The sequence below is a fragment of the Schistocerca gregaria genome, chromosome 8 (assembly GCF_023897955.1).
Source record: "Schistocerca gregaria isolate iqSchGreg1 chromosome 8, iqSchGreg1.2, whole genome shotgun sequence".
NCBI classification, from domain to species: domain Eukaryota; kingdom Metazoa; phylum Arthropoda; class Insecta; order Orthoptera; family Acrididae; genus Schistocerca; species Schistocerca gregaria.
In genome coordinates, this window is record NC_064927.1 from 69,011,540 (window position 1) to 69,028,322 (window position 16,783).

At 42.9% G+C, this 16,783-nt stretch overlaps 1 protein-coding gene across 1 annotated transcript in view; it reads left to right on the forward strand.

The window, feature by feature from the left end:
* Positions 1 to 16,783, forward strand: part of LOC126284034 (protein son of sevenless) — a 183,328-nt gene that overhangs the window by 62,454 nt on the left and 104,091 nt on the right. Inside the window, exon 11 of the mRNA XM_049982594.1 lies at positions 3,851 to 3,968. Within this exon, the coding sequence (XP_049838551.1) occupies positions 3,851 to 3,968 (118 nt within the window). The remainder of the gene's footprint in view (positions 1 to 3,850; positions 3,969 to 16,783) is intronic.

Consider the following 16,783-nt stretch of genomic DNA (forward strand, 5'->3'; position numbering starts at 1 on the left):
AATTAATTTTCTTCTTTGGAAGCCACAAGTTATTGCAAGAAGGTGAATATGTGTGGCTGGTAAGCACCACTCGTCTTCTCTTAATAAATTCACCTCTACTATTAAATATTTATTTACCAGTGTTGAAAGGTCAAGCCTCCATCTTTAGGCATTTCACTGTGGACGACTACAACCAAATGGCACAGGATAGGTTCCAGTGCCTAATCGTATAGGCTGTAGCACTACGAAAAGCCCTAAGAGACTGTACCCCGAGCCTGTGGTGTAAAACGTATCACAATATGGTACATTGTGCCACACACCTGGCATATGGTCTCGTAATATTCAGAATCCAGTGCTGTCACTGTTGTGGTCTGTTTTTACCCTTTTCCAGTGTGCCACATATGCTCCACAGAGACAGAAACTGGTATGCTGTAACATGGGTGGCATTATTGAATGCTTGTGTATTATGAGGCTACAAAAATGGTACCATTAACACTTTTAGCTTATCAAGTCATCGTCAGACACTTTGAATGTATCACATAGTAATTCCTCAATTGAGCAAGTCCAGGAGGCTTGTTCAGTTTACGAGTGGTGGCGGTGGCGGTGGCGGTGGCGGTGCATGGTCTTCCTGTCACAGATGATTGATAAAGTGTTTTGGTCCTTGTCAAATTAAAATGTTTGTGGTTACCTTATGAGGTAATGGAGATATCAAAGAAAAGATCAGTCGTTAGTTAAAAGTTGTTGTGGTCCCTGAACTTGCTTCCTTCAGTCTTGAATGGTATTTATATAACTGGCTGCCATGTGTTATGAATTCCTCTATTCACAATACTCAAATATATCACATCTCCAATAGCTTGAGCAAGGGCAGGAAATTTGCATATCCTTATGCTTGTCCTTAGTAGAGACTTATCTATGGTGAATGTGTGTGTCTGCATCCGCTCGTGCGCGAGGGATGAGGGATGAGGGATGAGGGACAGGGCTGAAACTGTCAACCCATTTGCAAGCTTGTTATATGCCACATATAAACAACAATAGCAGTCTCGAGCTTCATACATTCATATGTAGCAGTTTGATAGGCTTAACTTTCATGTCAGTTTCTTAAGTTATTGCAGTTTTTGCATTTTTTCTCAATCTATGGACTCTAGAGGTTACAAAGCTTTGTTTACATTAACACCTCAATTTCATCTTTCTGTAAGCACCGTCCATTATGAACATTAGGTTGTTTTCAATTTCCATTTGTTATGATAAGTTCGGCCATTTTATAGATGACAGAGTTACGTAATAAAGCTTCATAAAGTGATAGATCGGTACTCATCATATAGCGGAGATGTTGAGTTACAGACAAGCGCAACAAGAGACTGCTAAACACATAAGCTTTCAGCCAGAAGGCCTTCTTCCAAAACAGCCCCCCCCCCCCCCCCCCCCACACACACACACACACACAACCACTGGCTTTAGGGTGCCAGGTCTTGTCTGTGAGCAACTGCACATGATGAGAGCAGCAGTCTGGGTGGTGGTGGGGGAAGGGGGGGGGAAGGAGGAGGCTAAGGTGGGGAGGGGCTAGTAAAGTTAGTAAAGTGCTGTTTGTGGAAGCATACAGGGGCAAGGTGGAGAGAGCATAGGGTAGCTAGGTGCAAGTATGAAGTTAGACAGAGTGGGTGGGGTATGGGGGGAGGGTAAAAAGACTGTGGGTGCACTTGCGGAATAGAAGGCTGTGGAGTCGGAACAGGGAAGGGGATAGGTGGGCGAAGGACAATGAATGACTAATGAAGATTGAGACAGGGAGAATTATGAGACCGTAGGCTGTATTACAGGTAGAGTTGCCACCTGCAGAATTCAGTAAAGCTGGAGTTGGTACGAAGGATACAAGTGGCACATGCTATGAAGCAGTCGTTAAAATGAAGAATGTTGTGTTGTGCAGATGCTAAGAGGCTGGATGGTCCAGCTGTTGCCTGGTCACATTCATGTGACAGATAGCTTGTTGGTTGCCATATCCATGTAGGATGAAGCACAGTTGTAGCTTAGCTTTGAGGATCGCATGACTGGTTTCACAGGTAGCCCTGCCTTTGGTGGGATAGTTACTGCTTGTGATCAGACCGGAGTAGGTGGTGGTGGGAGGATGAGTGGGACAGGCCATGCATCTATGTCTGTTACAGGGATATGAACTATGAGGCAAAGGGATGGACAAGGATACTGCCTGGTAGAGAATGTGATTCAGTTTATACAGTCCTAGGTGGTACCAGCCTATGAGGGGAGTGTTTCTCTGTATTTGGACTGTGGGATTTTGGGAGGTGGTGTGTGTTTGGATCAGGAGACTGGAGATTGGGAGGGCCTTAGCGAGACCTGGGGTATCATTCGAGAGGGGCTGCTCATCACTACAGATGCGATGGTCATGGGTGGCTGGGCTCTATGGAAGGGACTTCTTGGTATGGAATCAATGGCAGCTGTCGAAGTGGAGGTATTGCTGATGGTTAGTAGATTTGATATGGGCTGAGGTACTGATGTAGCCATCTTTGGGGCTGAGGTCAGAATTGAGGAAGGTGGTATGTTAGGTAGAGGAGAAGGAGGTGAAGTGGATGGGGAAGAAGCTGTTGAGGTTCTAGAGGAATGTGAATAAGGTGTTCTCACCCTCGATTCAGTTCATGATGATGTCATTCATGATCAGAACAGAGAGAGAGAGATTTGGGATTATGGATGGTGAGGGAGGAGCCCTCTAGATGGCCCATGAGTAGGGTGGCATTGGATGGTCCCATTTGGGTACCTATTGCCATACCCCAGTTTTGTTTGTAGGTCATGCCTTCAAAGGAGAAGTAATTGTCAGTTAAGATGTAGTTAGTCATGGTGGCTAGGAAGGAGGTTGTAGGTTTAGATTCTGCTGGATTTCTGTAATGAGGTCACTGTGGCAGGCTTTGTAGGTGGGCTAATCGGACAGCTGGCAGAGTCCTTCGACCAGGGAATCCTTGCGGTTCAGAACAACAATACTAGAGTACACAAAGTACTCAGTTGTTTTGTTGGGCCGCCTGATTGCTGAGCACACTGTCCAACACAGCGTTCTTCATTTTAATGACTGCTCCACAGCCTGTGCCATCTGAATTCTTTCTACCAACACCAGCTTTTCGGAATTGTGCAGCTGGGAACTCTCCTTGCAATATATCCTACATTCTCATAACCCTCCTGGCCTCAACCTTCATTAGTCATTGTCCTTCACTCACCTATCCCCTTCCTTGTTCTGACTCCACAGCCTTCATTCCACAAGTGCACCCACAGTCTTTCTACCTCCCTCCTTATTCCCCCCACCCACCCAGCCACCAACAGATCTTTTTACCTCCTGCTTGTCCTATTCTCTCCCCACCTTGTCCCTGGACACTCCCACTAACAGCACTTTACTGTCCCCACATGCTCCCTACCCCAGCCTCCTCCTCACCCCCCCCCCCCCTCCCCACTACCATATGCCAGCATAATCAAAATTTCATTTTATTCAATTTTGTTGTTTTGTCAACAAAGGCGTCCGATTTTTCAATTCATGATTGAGTCAAATGTGTGTCTTGTAATTGAAATTTTTAATTTATGCAGCCATTGTACACGTTCATTTTCATTTCTAAATTTAGAATTGTGTATTAATGAAAGTGTGAAATTATTTTTCATCATAAGTATCTGGTAAATGCTTTCATTTCAATAATTTCAGATAGTGAAGTTTCCTGTACTGTCACAAAATTGTGTATGTGGAGACACACACACACACACACACACAGATAGAGAGAGAGAGAGAGAGAGAGAGAGAGAGAGAGAGAGAGAGAGGGGGGGGGGATTTTAAATGTGTGATTAACATTGTTGTTTTTGTATATTGTGGGTGTATGTTTGTTTGAAACAGAGCTGAAGAATGCATTTGACATTGCACCAAGAGTTCAGCCCAGTGTTACTCTTGTTGCAAAGTCCGTTGAAGATAAGAACAACTGGATGGCAGATTTGGTCATGCTCAATACCAAAAGGTAGGTAATAATGAACAAAACCTAATGTATGTGATTGGATATTGAGTGATGTTGGTAGAAGCTCTTACCTCTGCTGCTGTCTTTAGTCTTTCTGTATCAAAGTAACTGGAAGTATCTAGTGTCACTGTTTGTTGCACTGAATGAAAACTAATGTTGATTTAGAGTTAATAAAGTGTCTGATAATAAGCACTACATGGATATTATACAAAAAGTGTGAAATGTCTGTTACCAATTTCATCCTACGAAAGTGGAATGTTTAGTTGGTTCAGTTAGCAGCTTCTAGTCTCAGATTGCATTAAAATTTTGTGATTTTTGTCATAAAACGCAGTCCACACTAAAATTCCTGTTTGAGGAATTTGTGTATTGTGCTTGTTTCTGCATGTTAATGCTGATACAGAGTGTGATATCATACTGAGACTGCAGCACAAGACATATAATCAAAATAGGAGCTGAGAGTTGACGAAAAAAACATACCAGTTTGAACTATCATAACGTGTCTGAATTACTCTGTGTTAATGCTGCATAAAGTGCGCATGCCTAATAAAATATTTTACAAAAATGCTGGTAGCTTATTTAGTAGCTTTCTCCTTTGCACCTTGTTCAGATAGTACAACTGACTGTATAATATAGCACACAGCAGAACAGAATATACTAGAATTCAAAGTTCAGGGCATGTTGTATCCATTCGTCAGATTTGAGTCATTGCTATCCCATCCATTAGTGTACTTATACACTGGATCACTATCCACTTTGCTTTATTTGTGTAAAGTGTCATGTCCTAACACAGGATAGAGGAAAGACAGGGGGTTACAAGTCAATCTGCAATTTCTGAGCAGTTAGTAGAAAATGCAGAAAGACAAACTTCCAGTTAAGGCAGGTTGATTGTTTGCAACAGTGTGAAGCACTGTCACAAGGTACCTATGAGAGGTGCGGGTTTTAAGACCCCATAGGAGGCTCTCAGCAGGTGATCTGAGGATGCTTGGTGGGTCTGATTAACATTGTTTATTTGCAATCAGACTAATTGCTCCACTGAAGTTGGTAGTTGGGAGCTCCAATGTTAGGCGCGTAATGGGGCCCCTTAGGGATACGGCGGCTAAGGAGGGAAGAAATCCAGTGTGCACTCAGTGTGCATTCCGGGAGGAGTCATTCCTGATGTGGAAAGGGTCCTTCCGGATGCCATGAAGAGCACAGGGTGCAGCCAGCTGCAGGTGGTGGCACATGTCGGCACTAATGACGTGTGTTGCTTTGGATCTGAGGAAATTCTCTATGGATTCCAGCGGCTATCTGATTTGGTGAAGGCTGCCAGTCTTGCTTACGAGATGAAGGCAGAGCTCACCATCTGCAGCATCGTTGACAGAACCGACTGCGGACCTTTGGTGCAGAGCCGGGTGGAGGGTCTGAATCTACATCTACATCTACATCCGTACTCCGCAAGCCACCTGACGGTGTGTGGCGGAGGGTACCCTGAGTACCTCTATCGGTTCTCCCTTCTATTCCAGTCTCGTATTGTACGTGGAAAGAAGGATTGTCGGTATGCTTCTGTGTGGGCTCTAATCTCTCTGATTTTATCCTCATGGTCTCTTCGCGAGATATACGTAGGAGGGAGCAATATACTGCTTGACTCAGAGGCTCAGACGGTTTTGCGACCGTATTGGCTGCAGATTCCTTGACTTGCGCCATAGGGTGGTGGGGTTTCGGGTTCCGCTGAATAGGTCAGGAGTTCACTACACTCAGCTGGCGGCTACACGGGTAGCGGAGGCTGTGTGGCGTGGACTGGGCGGTTTTTTAGGTTAGAAGGCCTCGGGAAAGTGCGGGATGGGCTGCAATGTCAAAGGGTGCTTGGCAATTACAGGACGTGCTTGGATCAAGGAACAGTCTGAATTATAGTTGTAAATTGTTGTAGTTGCGCTGGAAAAGTCCCTGAGCTTCAAGCGCTAATAGAAAGCACAGAAGCTGATATCGTTATAGGTACAGAAAGCTGGCTAAAGCCTGAAATAAGTTCTGCAGAAATTTTTACAAAGTCTCAGATGGTGTTCAGGAAAGATAGATTAGGCAGAATTGGTGGTGGAGTGTTTGTGTCTGTCAGTAGTGGTTTATCTTGTAGTGAAGTCGAAGTAGATACTCCGTGCGAATTGGTATGGGTGGAGGTTATACTTAAAAGCCGAATTAAGTTAATAATTGGCTCCTCTGCCGACCCCCAGACTCCGATGATACAGTTGCGGAACAGTTCAGAGAAAGTTTGAGTCTCGTAACAAATAAATACCCCACTCATACGGTTATAGTTGGTGGGGACTTCAACCTACCCTCGGTATGTTGGCAAAAATACTTGTTCAAAACCGGTGGTAGGCAGAAAACGTCTTCCGAGATTGTCCTAAATGCATTCTCCGAAAATTATTTCGAGCAGTTAGTCCACGAACCCACGCGAATTGTAAATGGTTGCGAAAACACACTTGACCTCTTAGCCACAAACAATCCAGAGCTGATAGAGAGCATCATGACTGATACAGGGATTAGTGATCACAAGGTCATTGTAGCTAGGCTCAATACCATTTCTTCCAAATCCATCAGAAACAAACGCAAAATAATTTTATTTAAAAAAGCGGATAAAGTGCCACTAGAAGCCTTCCTAAAAGACAACTTCCATTCCTTCCGAACTGACTATGCAAATGTAGATGAGATGTGGCTCAAATTCAAAGATATAGTAGCAACAGCAATTGAGATATTCATACCTCATAAATTGGTAAGAGATGGAACGGATCCCCCGTGGTACACAAAAAAGGTCCGAACGCTGTTGCAGAGGCAACGGAAAAAGCATGCGAAGTTCAGAAGAACGCGAAAACCCGAAGATGGGCTAAAATTTACAGACGCTCGAAATTTGGCACGTACTTCGATGCGAGATGCCTTTAATAGGTTCCACAACAAAACATTGTCTCGAAATTTGGTAGAAAATCCGAAGAAATTCTGGTCGTATGTAAAGTACACAAGCGGCAAGACGCAGTCAATACCTTCACTGCGCAGTGCCGATGGTACTGTTACCGATGACTGTACCGCTAAAGCGGAGTTATTGAATGCAGTTTTCCGAAATTCCTTCACCAGGGAAGACGAATGGAATATTCCAGAATTTGAAACACGAACATCTGCTAGCATGAGTTTCTTAGAAGTAGATACCTTAGGGGTTGCGAAACAACTCAAATCGCTTGATACGGGCAAGTCTTCAGGTCCAGATTGTATACCGATTAGGTTCCTTTCAGATTACGCTGATACTATAGCTCCCTACTTAGCACTCGTATACAACCGCTCGCTCACCGATAGATGTGTACCTACAGATTGGAAAATTGTGCAGGTCGCACCAGTGTTCAAGAAATGTAGTGGGAGTAATCCATTTAACTACAGACCTATATCATTGACGTCGGTTTGCAGTAGGGTTTTGGAGCATATACTGTATTCAAACATTATGAATCACCTCGAAGGGAACGATCTATTGACACGTAATCAGCATGGCTTCAGAAAACATCGCTCTTGTGCAACGCAGCTAGCTCTTTTTTCGCACGAAGTAATGGCCGCTATCGACAGGGGATCTCAAGTTGATTCCGTATTTATAGATTTCCGGAAAGCTTTTGACACCGTTCCTCACAAGCGACTTCTAATCAAGCTGCGGAGCTATGGGGTATCGTCTCAGTTGTGCGAGTGGGTTCGTGATTTCCTGTCAGGAAGATCGCAGTTTGTAGTAATAGACGGCAAATAATCGAGTAAAACGGAAGTGATATCAGGTGTTCCCCAGGGAAGCGTCCTGGGACCTCTACTGTTCCTGATCTATATAAATGATCTGGGTGACAATCTGAGCAGTTCTCTTAGACTGTTCGCAGATGATGCTGTAATTTACCGTCTAGTAAGGTCATCCGAAGACCAGTATCAGTTGCAAAGCGATTTAGAAAAGATTGCTGTATGGTGTGTCAGGTGGCAGTTGACGCTAAATAACGAAAAGTGTGAGATGATCCACATGAGTTCCAAAAGAAATCTGTTTGAATTCGATTACTCGACAAATAGTACAATTCTCAAGGCTGTCAATTCAACTAAGTACCTGGGTGTTAAAATTACGAACAACTTCAGTTGGAAGGACCACATAGATAATATTGTCGGGAAGGCGAGCCAAAGGTTGCGTTTCATTGGCAGGACACTTAGAAGATGCAACAAGTCCACTAAAGAGACAGCTTACACTAAACTCGTTCGTCCTCTGTTAGAATATTGATGTGCGGTGTGGGATCCTTAGCAGGTGGGATTGACGGAGGACATCGAAAGGGTGCAAAAAAGGGCAGCTTGTTTTGTATTATCACGTTATAGGGGAGAGAGTGTGGCAGATATGATACACGAGTTGGGATGGAAGTCATTACAGCATAGAAGTTTTTCGTCGCGGCGAGACCTTTTTACGAAATTTGTCACCAACTTTCTCTTCCGAATGCGAAAATATTTTGTTGAGCCCAGCCTACATAGGTAAGAATGATCATCAAAATAAAATAAGAGAAATCAGAGCTCGAACAGAAAGGTTTAGGTGTTCGTTTTTCCCGCTCGCTGTTCGGGAGTGGAATAGTAGAGAGATAGTATGATTGTGGTTCGATGAACCCTCTGCCAAGCACTTAAATGTGAGTTGCAGAGTAGTCATGTAGATGTAGATGAAGATGAAGATTAACTCTGAACATTAGAAAAGGCAAAGGGTGCAGCTGGTTGCACAACAGAGTGCCTCAGCATGTGGGGTGAGCACTAACAGAAGCAGTGAAGAGAGCAGCACTCCAAAAGCAGACTTATCAGTGCTTACTGAGACTGACAATGAGCGATGCAGAGTTGGTGCCCTAATGATCTGACTGAGGATTCTGTCTCAATACCAAAATGTAGGACTTCAAAGGATTGTGGAATTGTACTATTTCACCTTTCCTAAAGTCGGACCACTAATCCACCGGAACTTAACAGGCATCAGCCAATCTCACTAGAAGCTCTGCATCTCCCGGGTGCCTCTGACCAAACATATTTAGATTCCTCTTGTTCCCCTACTTGGTAGGTAGAGATGAGTCTGGACTTCACATTAAAAAACACGATGTTTGGTAGCAACAGCTTAAGTTGAAAGCTAAACGACACCCCCTACCTCTTTTGGCCAGCAACAACAGTGTTTTATGTCACTTGGTCCTGGTCAGAGGCCATTTGTAAGTGAGGACGCTGCTATAAGCACTCTTAGTGGTGTAAACCCACTGACGTTGCATTTCTCAGGGGCAAGTATCAAGCTTGCTGCCACTTAAGACATGCCTTTTTGTGAGCAACTTTTATTGTGATGCCTTACAACAGTAACCAGGTGGTGGGTGGAGTTGCCGAGTAATGCTCTGAATTGAAATTTCTCCCCTGGTACAGGTGGCCAGAAGATCTGCAGTTTGCATGGCTCTAGCATTACTGTTGACCTCCGGTAACCTAAATGCTGCCACTTTTGCCTGCATTCTGAATTGTCTCAGATTTCCTATCTTGGAGTGCCCTTGCTGGCTTCCAGGATCCTTAAGCTTAATAACGTACAAATCATTACCTTGGCAACAAATTTGTAATCTGACTTCTGTTGTGGTAAAAGCATCCTAGTTCTATAAATGGTGTTATATATATTCTTGGTTAATCATTTTACCCGTTTTTTACATTTTTAGCTTTGTAAAGTTCATTTTTCAGCTCACTTTTGCACACATCTAAACATCAGTAGATAACATTGTTTCATTTCTCACTGCACCTCTTTACACATAGATTGGTACAGACAGAAGCATAAATGTGAACCATTCGTTCAGTTTAAATCATTGGTTACATAACTTTCGATTTTCACACTAACAGATCCAAAATACACAACAAGAAAAAAATATTCTCTCTCTCTCTCTCTCTCTCTCTCTCTCTCTCTCTCTCTGTGTGTCACACACACACACACACACACACACACACACACACACTCTTTCCTTTTCTCCTCTTCTTTTTTTCCTTTTTCTTTCTTTCTCTTCATAATCAATATTTATTTGTTCATGTTTCTTTACATAACATGTATATAAACATATCAGTACAGAACATTACATATCATCATTACAGTAATGCATCTTGACAAGAACACATACAATTACATGATTCTTGCTTATATTTTCATTATGTAATTCTTAATTGTAATTTCTTATGTGCTGAGGGAGTTTTGCATTATGTTTGATCTCTTTATGGAGCAGGCATAGGTAATGAGGCTCTTTCCTCATTGTATTCAAATGTAATGGATGTTTCATCTCACTCTTCACGATTTCCTCTGCTTGACGGAAGAGCCTGTCTACTGTGAATTCGTGTCATCTCTGACCCGTTACATGCATTTACTATGGTCGTCTACACACACACACACACACACACACACACACACACACACACACACACGTACGTGCGCGCCCACTACCACAGCAGTCATCATACATGCCTTTCCACATGTATTTAAAACAATATATATAACACAGTATCTGCACAAAAGGCATATAAATGCAATGGCAAGTATTACAACTCCTAGGTAAGACCAGAACGAATAATGATACTAGGGTATTTCTGAGAGACTATGCTGCTCTTGGCAAGCTATTTTATCTTCTGTTTCTACTATTTTATGACCTCCTACTTTAGGGTCATCTAAATTTTGCATTACCTGTTCCACCAACATGTTTAACCTTAATTCAGAAATTTTCCTCTTTTCCTTGTTTACAGTATAACAATCAGTCTCAATGTTTAAAGCTGGCACTGTGTTTTCACTGGTCACAGTAATTCTTATTATTTGTTTGGAATGTATGAACACCTGTGTTCCATACCCTTTACGTTTTCCATAAAATGTAAGTTTCCCTGTACCTTAAACCATTACGCCTATTGGCTATTCATCATTACACAAAATTGTCAAGCCTTTCTCTTTTGGAGCAACAAATAACCATTGTCCTGAGTCAATGGAGTCCAAATATTGTCATTTAATTTCACAAACTTCTTAATACAGTTTTTGTGAGTTTTAAAATTTTAAATATGGCTGCCTTCAGCAAGTGTGTGCGCAAGAGCTTCAATGGATTGGAAATAGTTGGCAAACAGTAGAAAAATATAGGTTTAGTAGACCTTGACAGTGGTTTTGACGATTTTAAAACTATCTTCTAAAGAAGCTTATTGTACCTATTAACAAATATTATGACATCATGTGTGGAACAAAGATGATATCACTGCAATAGACAAAATTGCAGGAAATGTTTACAGATAATTTTAGTGAAGCATAGTAACATATAATCAAATACAGTTAAGTTGCAGTTCAACATGTTAATAATGAGCCACCTTAGACCCATCCCTCCCCCCCACCTTTTTTTATTTTTAGTGTGTTTCATCATACCTATAAAATCATGATATCTAGGCATACATACACTGCTTAGTGAGGCTTCATTTATTCGTTATTTTACTGGGTATTTTGTAACAGCCTCCCATCAAGAGTATTTGTTCAGTACTACCACTTCCTTTAGCATTGTGCTTCACAAGCGATGATCTAACCTCCCCCTTCCCCTTCTCTTCCCCAAGTTGCATTTGTCCTCTCCAGAGCAGTGTGTTCTTTCACATTATTTCTTCACATCAGGAGTCGAATTAATATGTCAAGTATTGGGCCTCTCATGCATTGATATTATTTCCTTGAAGCATTTTTGCTTTGACATTCGTGCTTGTTCCAGTTGCATATTCACATACAAGCACTTCTTGTGACTTTTGCACTTATTGTAAAGAGTTTGCTGTGTTTACCAAGCACTGTATAAGCCATATGAATTTAGGGGTACACTTCCCCCTCCCCCCCCCCCCCCCCCCACCTCTACCTCTTTATAAACTTTTAGTTAATATGTTAGTTCTAAGAATGGATACATACTTGTGAAATCGCACACACTATTCATTGTAGCTACAGGCATACAGGACTCTGTGTGTGTGTGTGTGTGTGTGTGTGTGTGTGTGTGTGTGTGTGTGTGTGTGTGTGTGTGTGTGTGCGCGCGCGCGCATGTGCGACTTACCAGAGGCGACTTTAGGTTAGTGCCACTACCCTTCAGCAAGTCGGCACGTGTCACTAGCACTGTACAATCCAATGCCGTCATGTCAAATATATAGAAATCTTGCAAACAGCATGCTACATGTTGTTGGATCTACTGTCAAATGTGTACTATTTGAAATAGGTTTCTGACAAAGCCCAACAGTAGATAGCTACTACTTTTCAGTTGTGTATTTTAAATGGTGATTAAGTGGATGACACGCATGGGTACTAGACAGTCAATTTCTTCCTCATCGGGTATAGATAATATTTGATTCTACGTGAGTATGCTTCACTAAAATTATTTGTTAACATTACCTGTAATTTTGCTTATTGTAATAATACCATGTCTGTTTCACATACAATGTAATATTTGTCAATAGGTGAATTAGCTTCTGAAGAAGACAGTTTTAAAATTGTCAAAACCATGGTCAAGGTTTAATAAACCTGTATTTTGCAGCTGGTTGGCTGTTATTGACAATCCATTGACTGTCCTTGGAAATTTCCCTCACCTATTGCTACACCCCAGCTTCACATGTTTCGTGTTCATACATGGACTTTAAAACAAGCTTTTACATAGAAATTTTGTGACCACAGATTCTCTCTTTCCACAACAGTTGGTCGTTACTCATTTTTGCATGGTCCCGGCAGTATCTTTGCAATGTACCTGGTATATTACATACTGTACTGAAAATAAATCGTGGTGTATAATGGTGGCACTGTGGCGTGTGGTATTGCACACAAACACTGCGAATAAAAGCCATACACGTCAATTTGATTTTGCCCTATTGATATAGTGTCTCAGAAATTCTGTTATAGTTCGGAGCGATCTTTTCAATACTTCATTCGACTGTTGACGATAAAAGGTGGTCTGTATTCTATCAATCCTTAACAGTCTACATGCTGTCTTTAGTGTGTCTCTCTAATAATTATAAGCATTGTCACTGAATATTACTGAGGGTATCCTAAATCTTAGAATGATTCTTTCCACCAGGCCACAAGCCACTGTATCTGGGTCCTGCTTTTCTGTCGAATCTGCTACAGTGAAACTTGTTAGAGCATCCTGGAATGTTAGTATATGTGTATCATTTCTGTTACCCTCAGGAGGCTGACAATGTCAATAACAGACCTGTTAAACATCCCTTCTGATGTTGGTGGTATAACCAATGGCATTTTCATCTTATTTTGCATTACCTAGATTATTATTATTATTATTATTATTATTATTATTTTTGCAACTAATACATTTTCTGATATAGTCCTCAATATCCTTACTCATACTGGACCACATTTAGTTGTTTTTTTGTTTTTGTTTTGTAATGTGATCTTAAGTCTTCACGATCTCTTGTTGACCACCTACGGGTGTGTCATCGAATTCCTGCAAAACTTTCGCCTTTTCATCAGCAATTATATCCTGCTGTTCATCTTTCTTGACTGTCAGCCTTTCCTTGATTTTATTTGCCCCACTTTCAGTATCAGTAGACTATACTCCCTTTATCCTTGACAACGCACTTGCTACACAGTTGTCTTTGCCCTTTTTATATTCAATTTCATAAGCATACTCCTCCGATTTTAGTTTGAACTTTGTTAAATGGGAGGACAGACTGCAATCATTTTCCAATTGCGCTCTCGTTTGTTCATTATATGCAGCATTGTTCGGCTCTTGATATTGATATGTCTGAGGTTCTTGATTTGGTTGCCACTCCAGACTTATCGCCCTGTCGTGTTTCCTTGTTGTTCACGTTTCACTGTTGTTGTTTTTCATTGACTCACCATCAACACCGTTTGCTGGTTGGCCACCGCCTCCTTGCCAAGCAGGAGCCTGTTCAGGCAGTGGTTGCTTCCCAGGCGAAGTCCTGCTCGCTTGCATTTCCACTGTTTAATGACACCAACGAAGATTGGGACATGTATTTTCAGTGGATGAAACTGCACTTTGCTGCTTTTTGGGTTTATAATTATGCACTCCAGTGGTTGCACTTTCTTTCTTGGGCTTCTCTGAGACATTTTTCTTACTAAAGAAGTTGTATGTCCTCTCAAATCTAGTTGCCCTCACATTTGTGGAGATGTTTTCATTTCTGTCAAACTGTTGTTGCAGTGGTGGTCTTAAGTCCAAAGACTTGTTTGATGCAGCTCTACTTACTACTCTATCCTGTGTGAGCCTCTTCATCACTAAGTAACTACTGCAACGTACATCGTTCTGAATCTGCTAAGTGTATTCATCTTTTGGCCTCCCTCTACAATTTTTATCCCCCACCTTTCCCTCCAATACTAAATTGGTCATCCCTGGATGCCTCAGAATATGTCCTACAAGCTGATCCCTTCTAGTCAGGTTGTACCATATATTTCTCTTCTCCCCAATTATATTCAGTACCTGTGATATACCCATCTAACCTTCAGCCTTCTTCTGTAGCACTACTATTCAAAAGCTTTTCTTTGGCAGGTTCGTGATTGGCTACCACGGTGCCCCAGCCTTTGAAGCATTTTTTCCCTTCCTTGCTACATGGCTATCCTCTTGCTATTCTTTTTCCCCTCACTTGGGGAGCACGTCTGGGATGTTATTGGGAATTCCTGTCGCTGATGTAAGAACAGCCACACCTTTGTTTTTCATTATTTTTTCCTTTCTCTGTTTCCCTTCTCCTCTCATTCCTCCACTTCGGCATTTGAGGGTCTCTCTCTCTCTCTCTCTCTCTCTCTCTCTCTCTCTCTCTCTCTCTCTCTCTTTCCTCCCTGTGCACTCCTGAAGGCCAGCGCACGCGTCGTGACACGTAACGGGTGACTGGGTACCACGTAATTCCCAGACCCAGGTCGACAGGCAGGGTTCGCATATACCCCCTGGTACAGGTCAGGCCCAGGGAGGGGCGATTGCCTGACCTGCAACTTTCTCAAATTGCCAATTGGTCCCTCTGTCAGGTGTTTGGGGGGTGTGAACTATCACCTAAGGTGGGTGCACCCACTTGTGAAGAGAGCCCAAAGTTGGAAGGAGCGCGGCATATGAGATGCTGCCAATCGTGGGGAATTTTCTCGCAATGAGTCCTTCATCTTCCCAATCAAAGCCTACAAAATGTGAACGCAATCAGCCCTATGAATTACTGCTCTTGTTTACAGATTGGCACTTTGCTTTTGGAGACTGCGTCTGCTCTGAAGCACAACTACTGCTTGCTGCCTCGCTTCTCCACGGCTACCCTGTTCATGTCAAGGCCCATAGAACTGTGATTTCTTCCCATGGTGTAATTTACACCAGGCTTAATTCTTCCCATGGTGTAATTTACACCAGGTTGCTTGACAGTTTAACAGAGGCCGAAATCCAATCTTACGTCTCTAAACAGGGTGTCATTGCCATCCATCATGTAATGAAAAAAGTAAATTCCTCCTTAGTGCCTACCCACACTCTTTTCCTCACCTTTGATAAGAGTGGTGGTGCCGTACAAGATCAAAGCAGGCTATGAAATTATCACAGTCCGGGTGTACATTACGAACCTGATGCACTGCTGCTGGTGTCATCGTTTCGACCACACTAGAATGTCTTAGCGACACCCAGCCAAATGTAACCTGTGGTAGGGATGCACTTGAGGGTGATTGTCTGCCTCCTCCTCCCCTCTGTATCAACTGCAATGGTGGCCATGCCACCTCCACTTGGGATTGTCCAATGCATCTTGATGAGCGGTATGTCCAAGAGATCTGGATAAAGGAAAAAGTACCTCACCCAGTAGCTCACAAGCTACTGGCTAGTTGCAAACCCTGTTTTTCTCCCATCTGGCATCTATAGCTATGTTCTTGTTACCCCTTGCACCATGAAGGCCACACAGACATGCAACCTCAAATTCAGCTCTGAGGTTGTGAAATCCCTCTGTCCAGATGTGCAACAAAATGTCAAACTCTCACCTCAAGAGGCGAAGCCAACAGCCACACAACCAGTGGGCTGGAAATGACAGAGTAGTATTCTCATGTAGACTTCCTCTGTTCCTCGAGCCAAATGACACCAGAGTCTTCCTCTAACCGTAAAGGCTCAAAGAAGTCCACCAGAGACAAACGGTCTTCTTTGCCAACTCAAAGATCCTCTTAGGTGGTGTCGCCCTGTGGTACGTTAGCCCGGCCGGCCTCTGTATCACCGGTGCACTGCCAACAATTTTTCAGCATTGAACTCCATGGACCAACCGCACAAGCAAGCCGATGCCTCTGTGGACTCTGCTTCTGTGCCCTGTAGTAGCGACTTTACACCGGCCATCACTTGGCAGCTGCCGAGTTGACACCCCTATATCTCTTCCTCATCATGACTGTTCTCCAATGGAACATTCACAACCATCAGTCCTACAAAGATGATTTACGACTGCTTTTAGCATCACAGCAGCCCCTTGTACTCTGCCTTCAGGAAATGAAATTGCGCCCTCACAACCGCTTTGAGCTTTCACAGTACTTCTTCGTACTGCTTCGTTTTGACCTTCCCCCTGAGGTCGGCATTCCATTTCATGGAGGCACCATGCTGCTCATACAGAATGACATTCATAGTCAACCCATCTGTCTGATTACCCATCTCCAAGCTGTTGCAGTTTGCCTTTTCCTTCCCCACCTGACTTTTTCCCTCTGTACCATTTATTGGGCAGCTACCTCCCTCATTTTTGCTACTGGTGACTTTAATGCACATCATCCCCTTTGGGGTTCTCTGAGGACCTGTCAGAGAGATGCCCTCTTGGTTGACCTTCTTAACGAACTTAACCTCTTCTGCCTTAACACTGGACCACCCACTTTCCTTTCC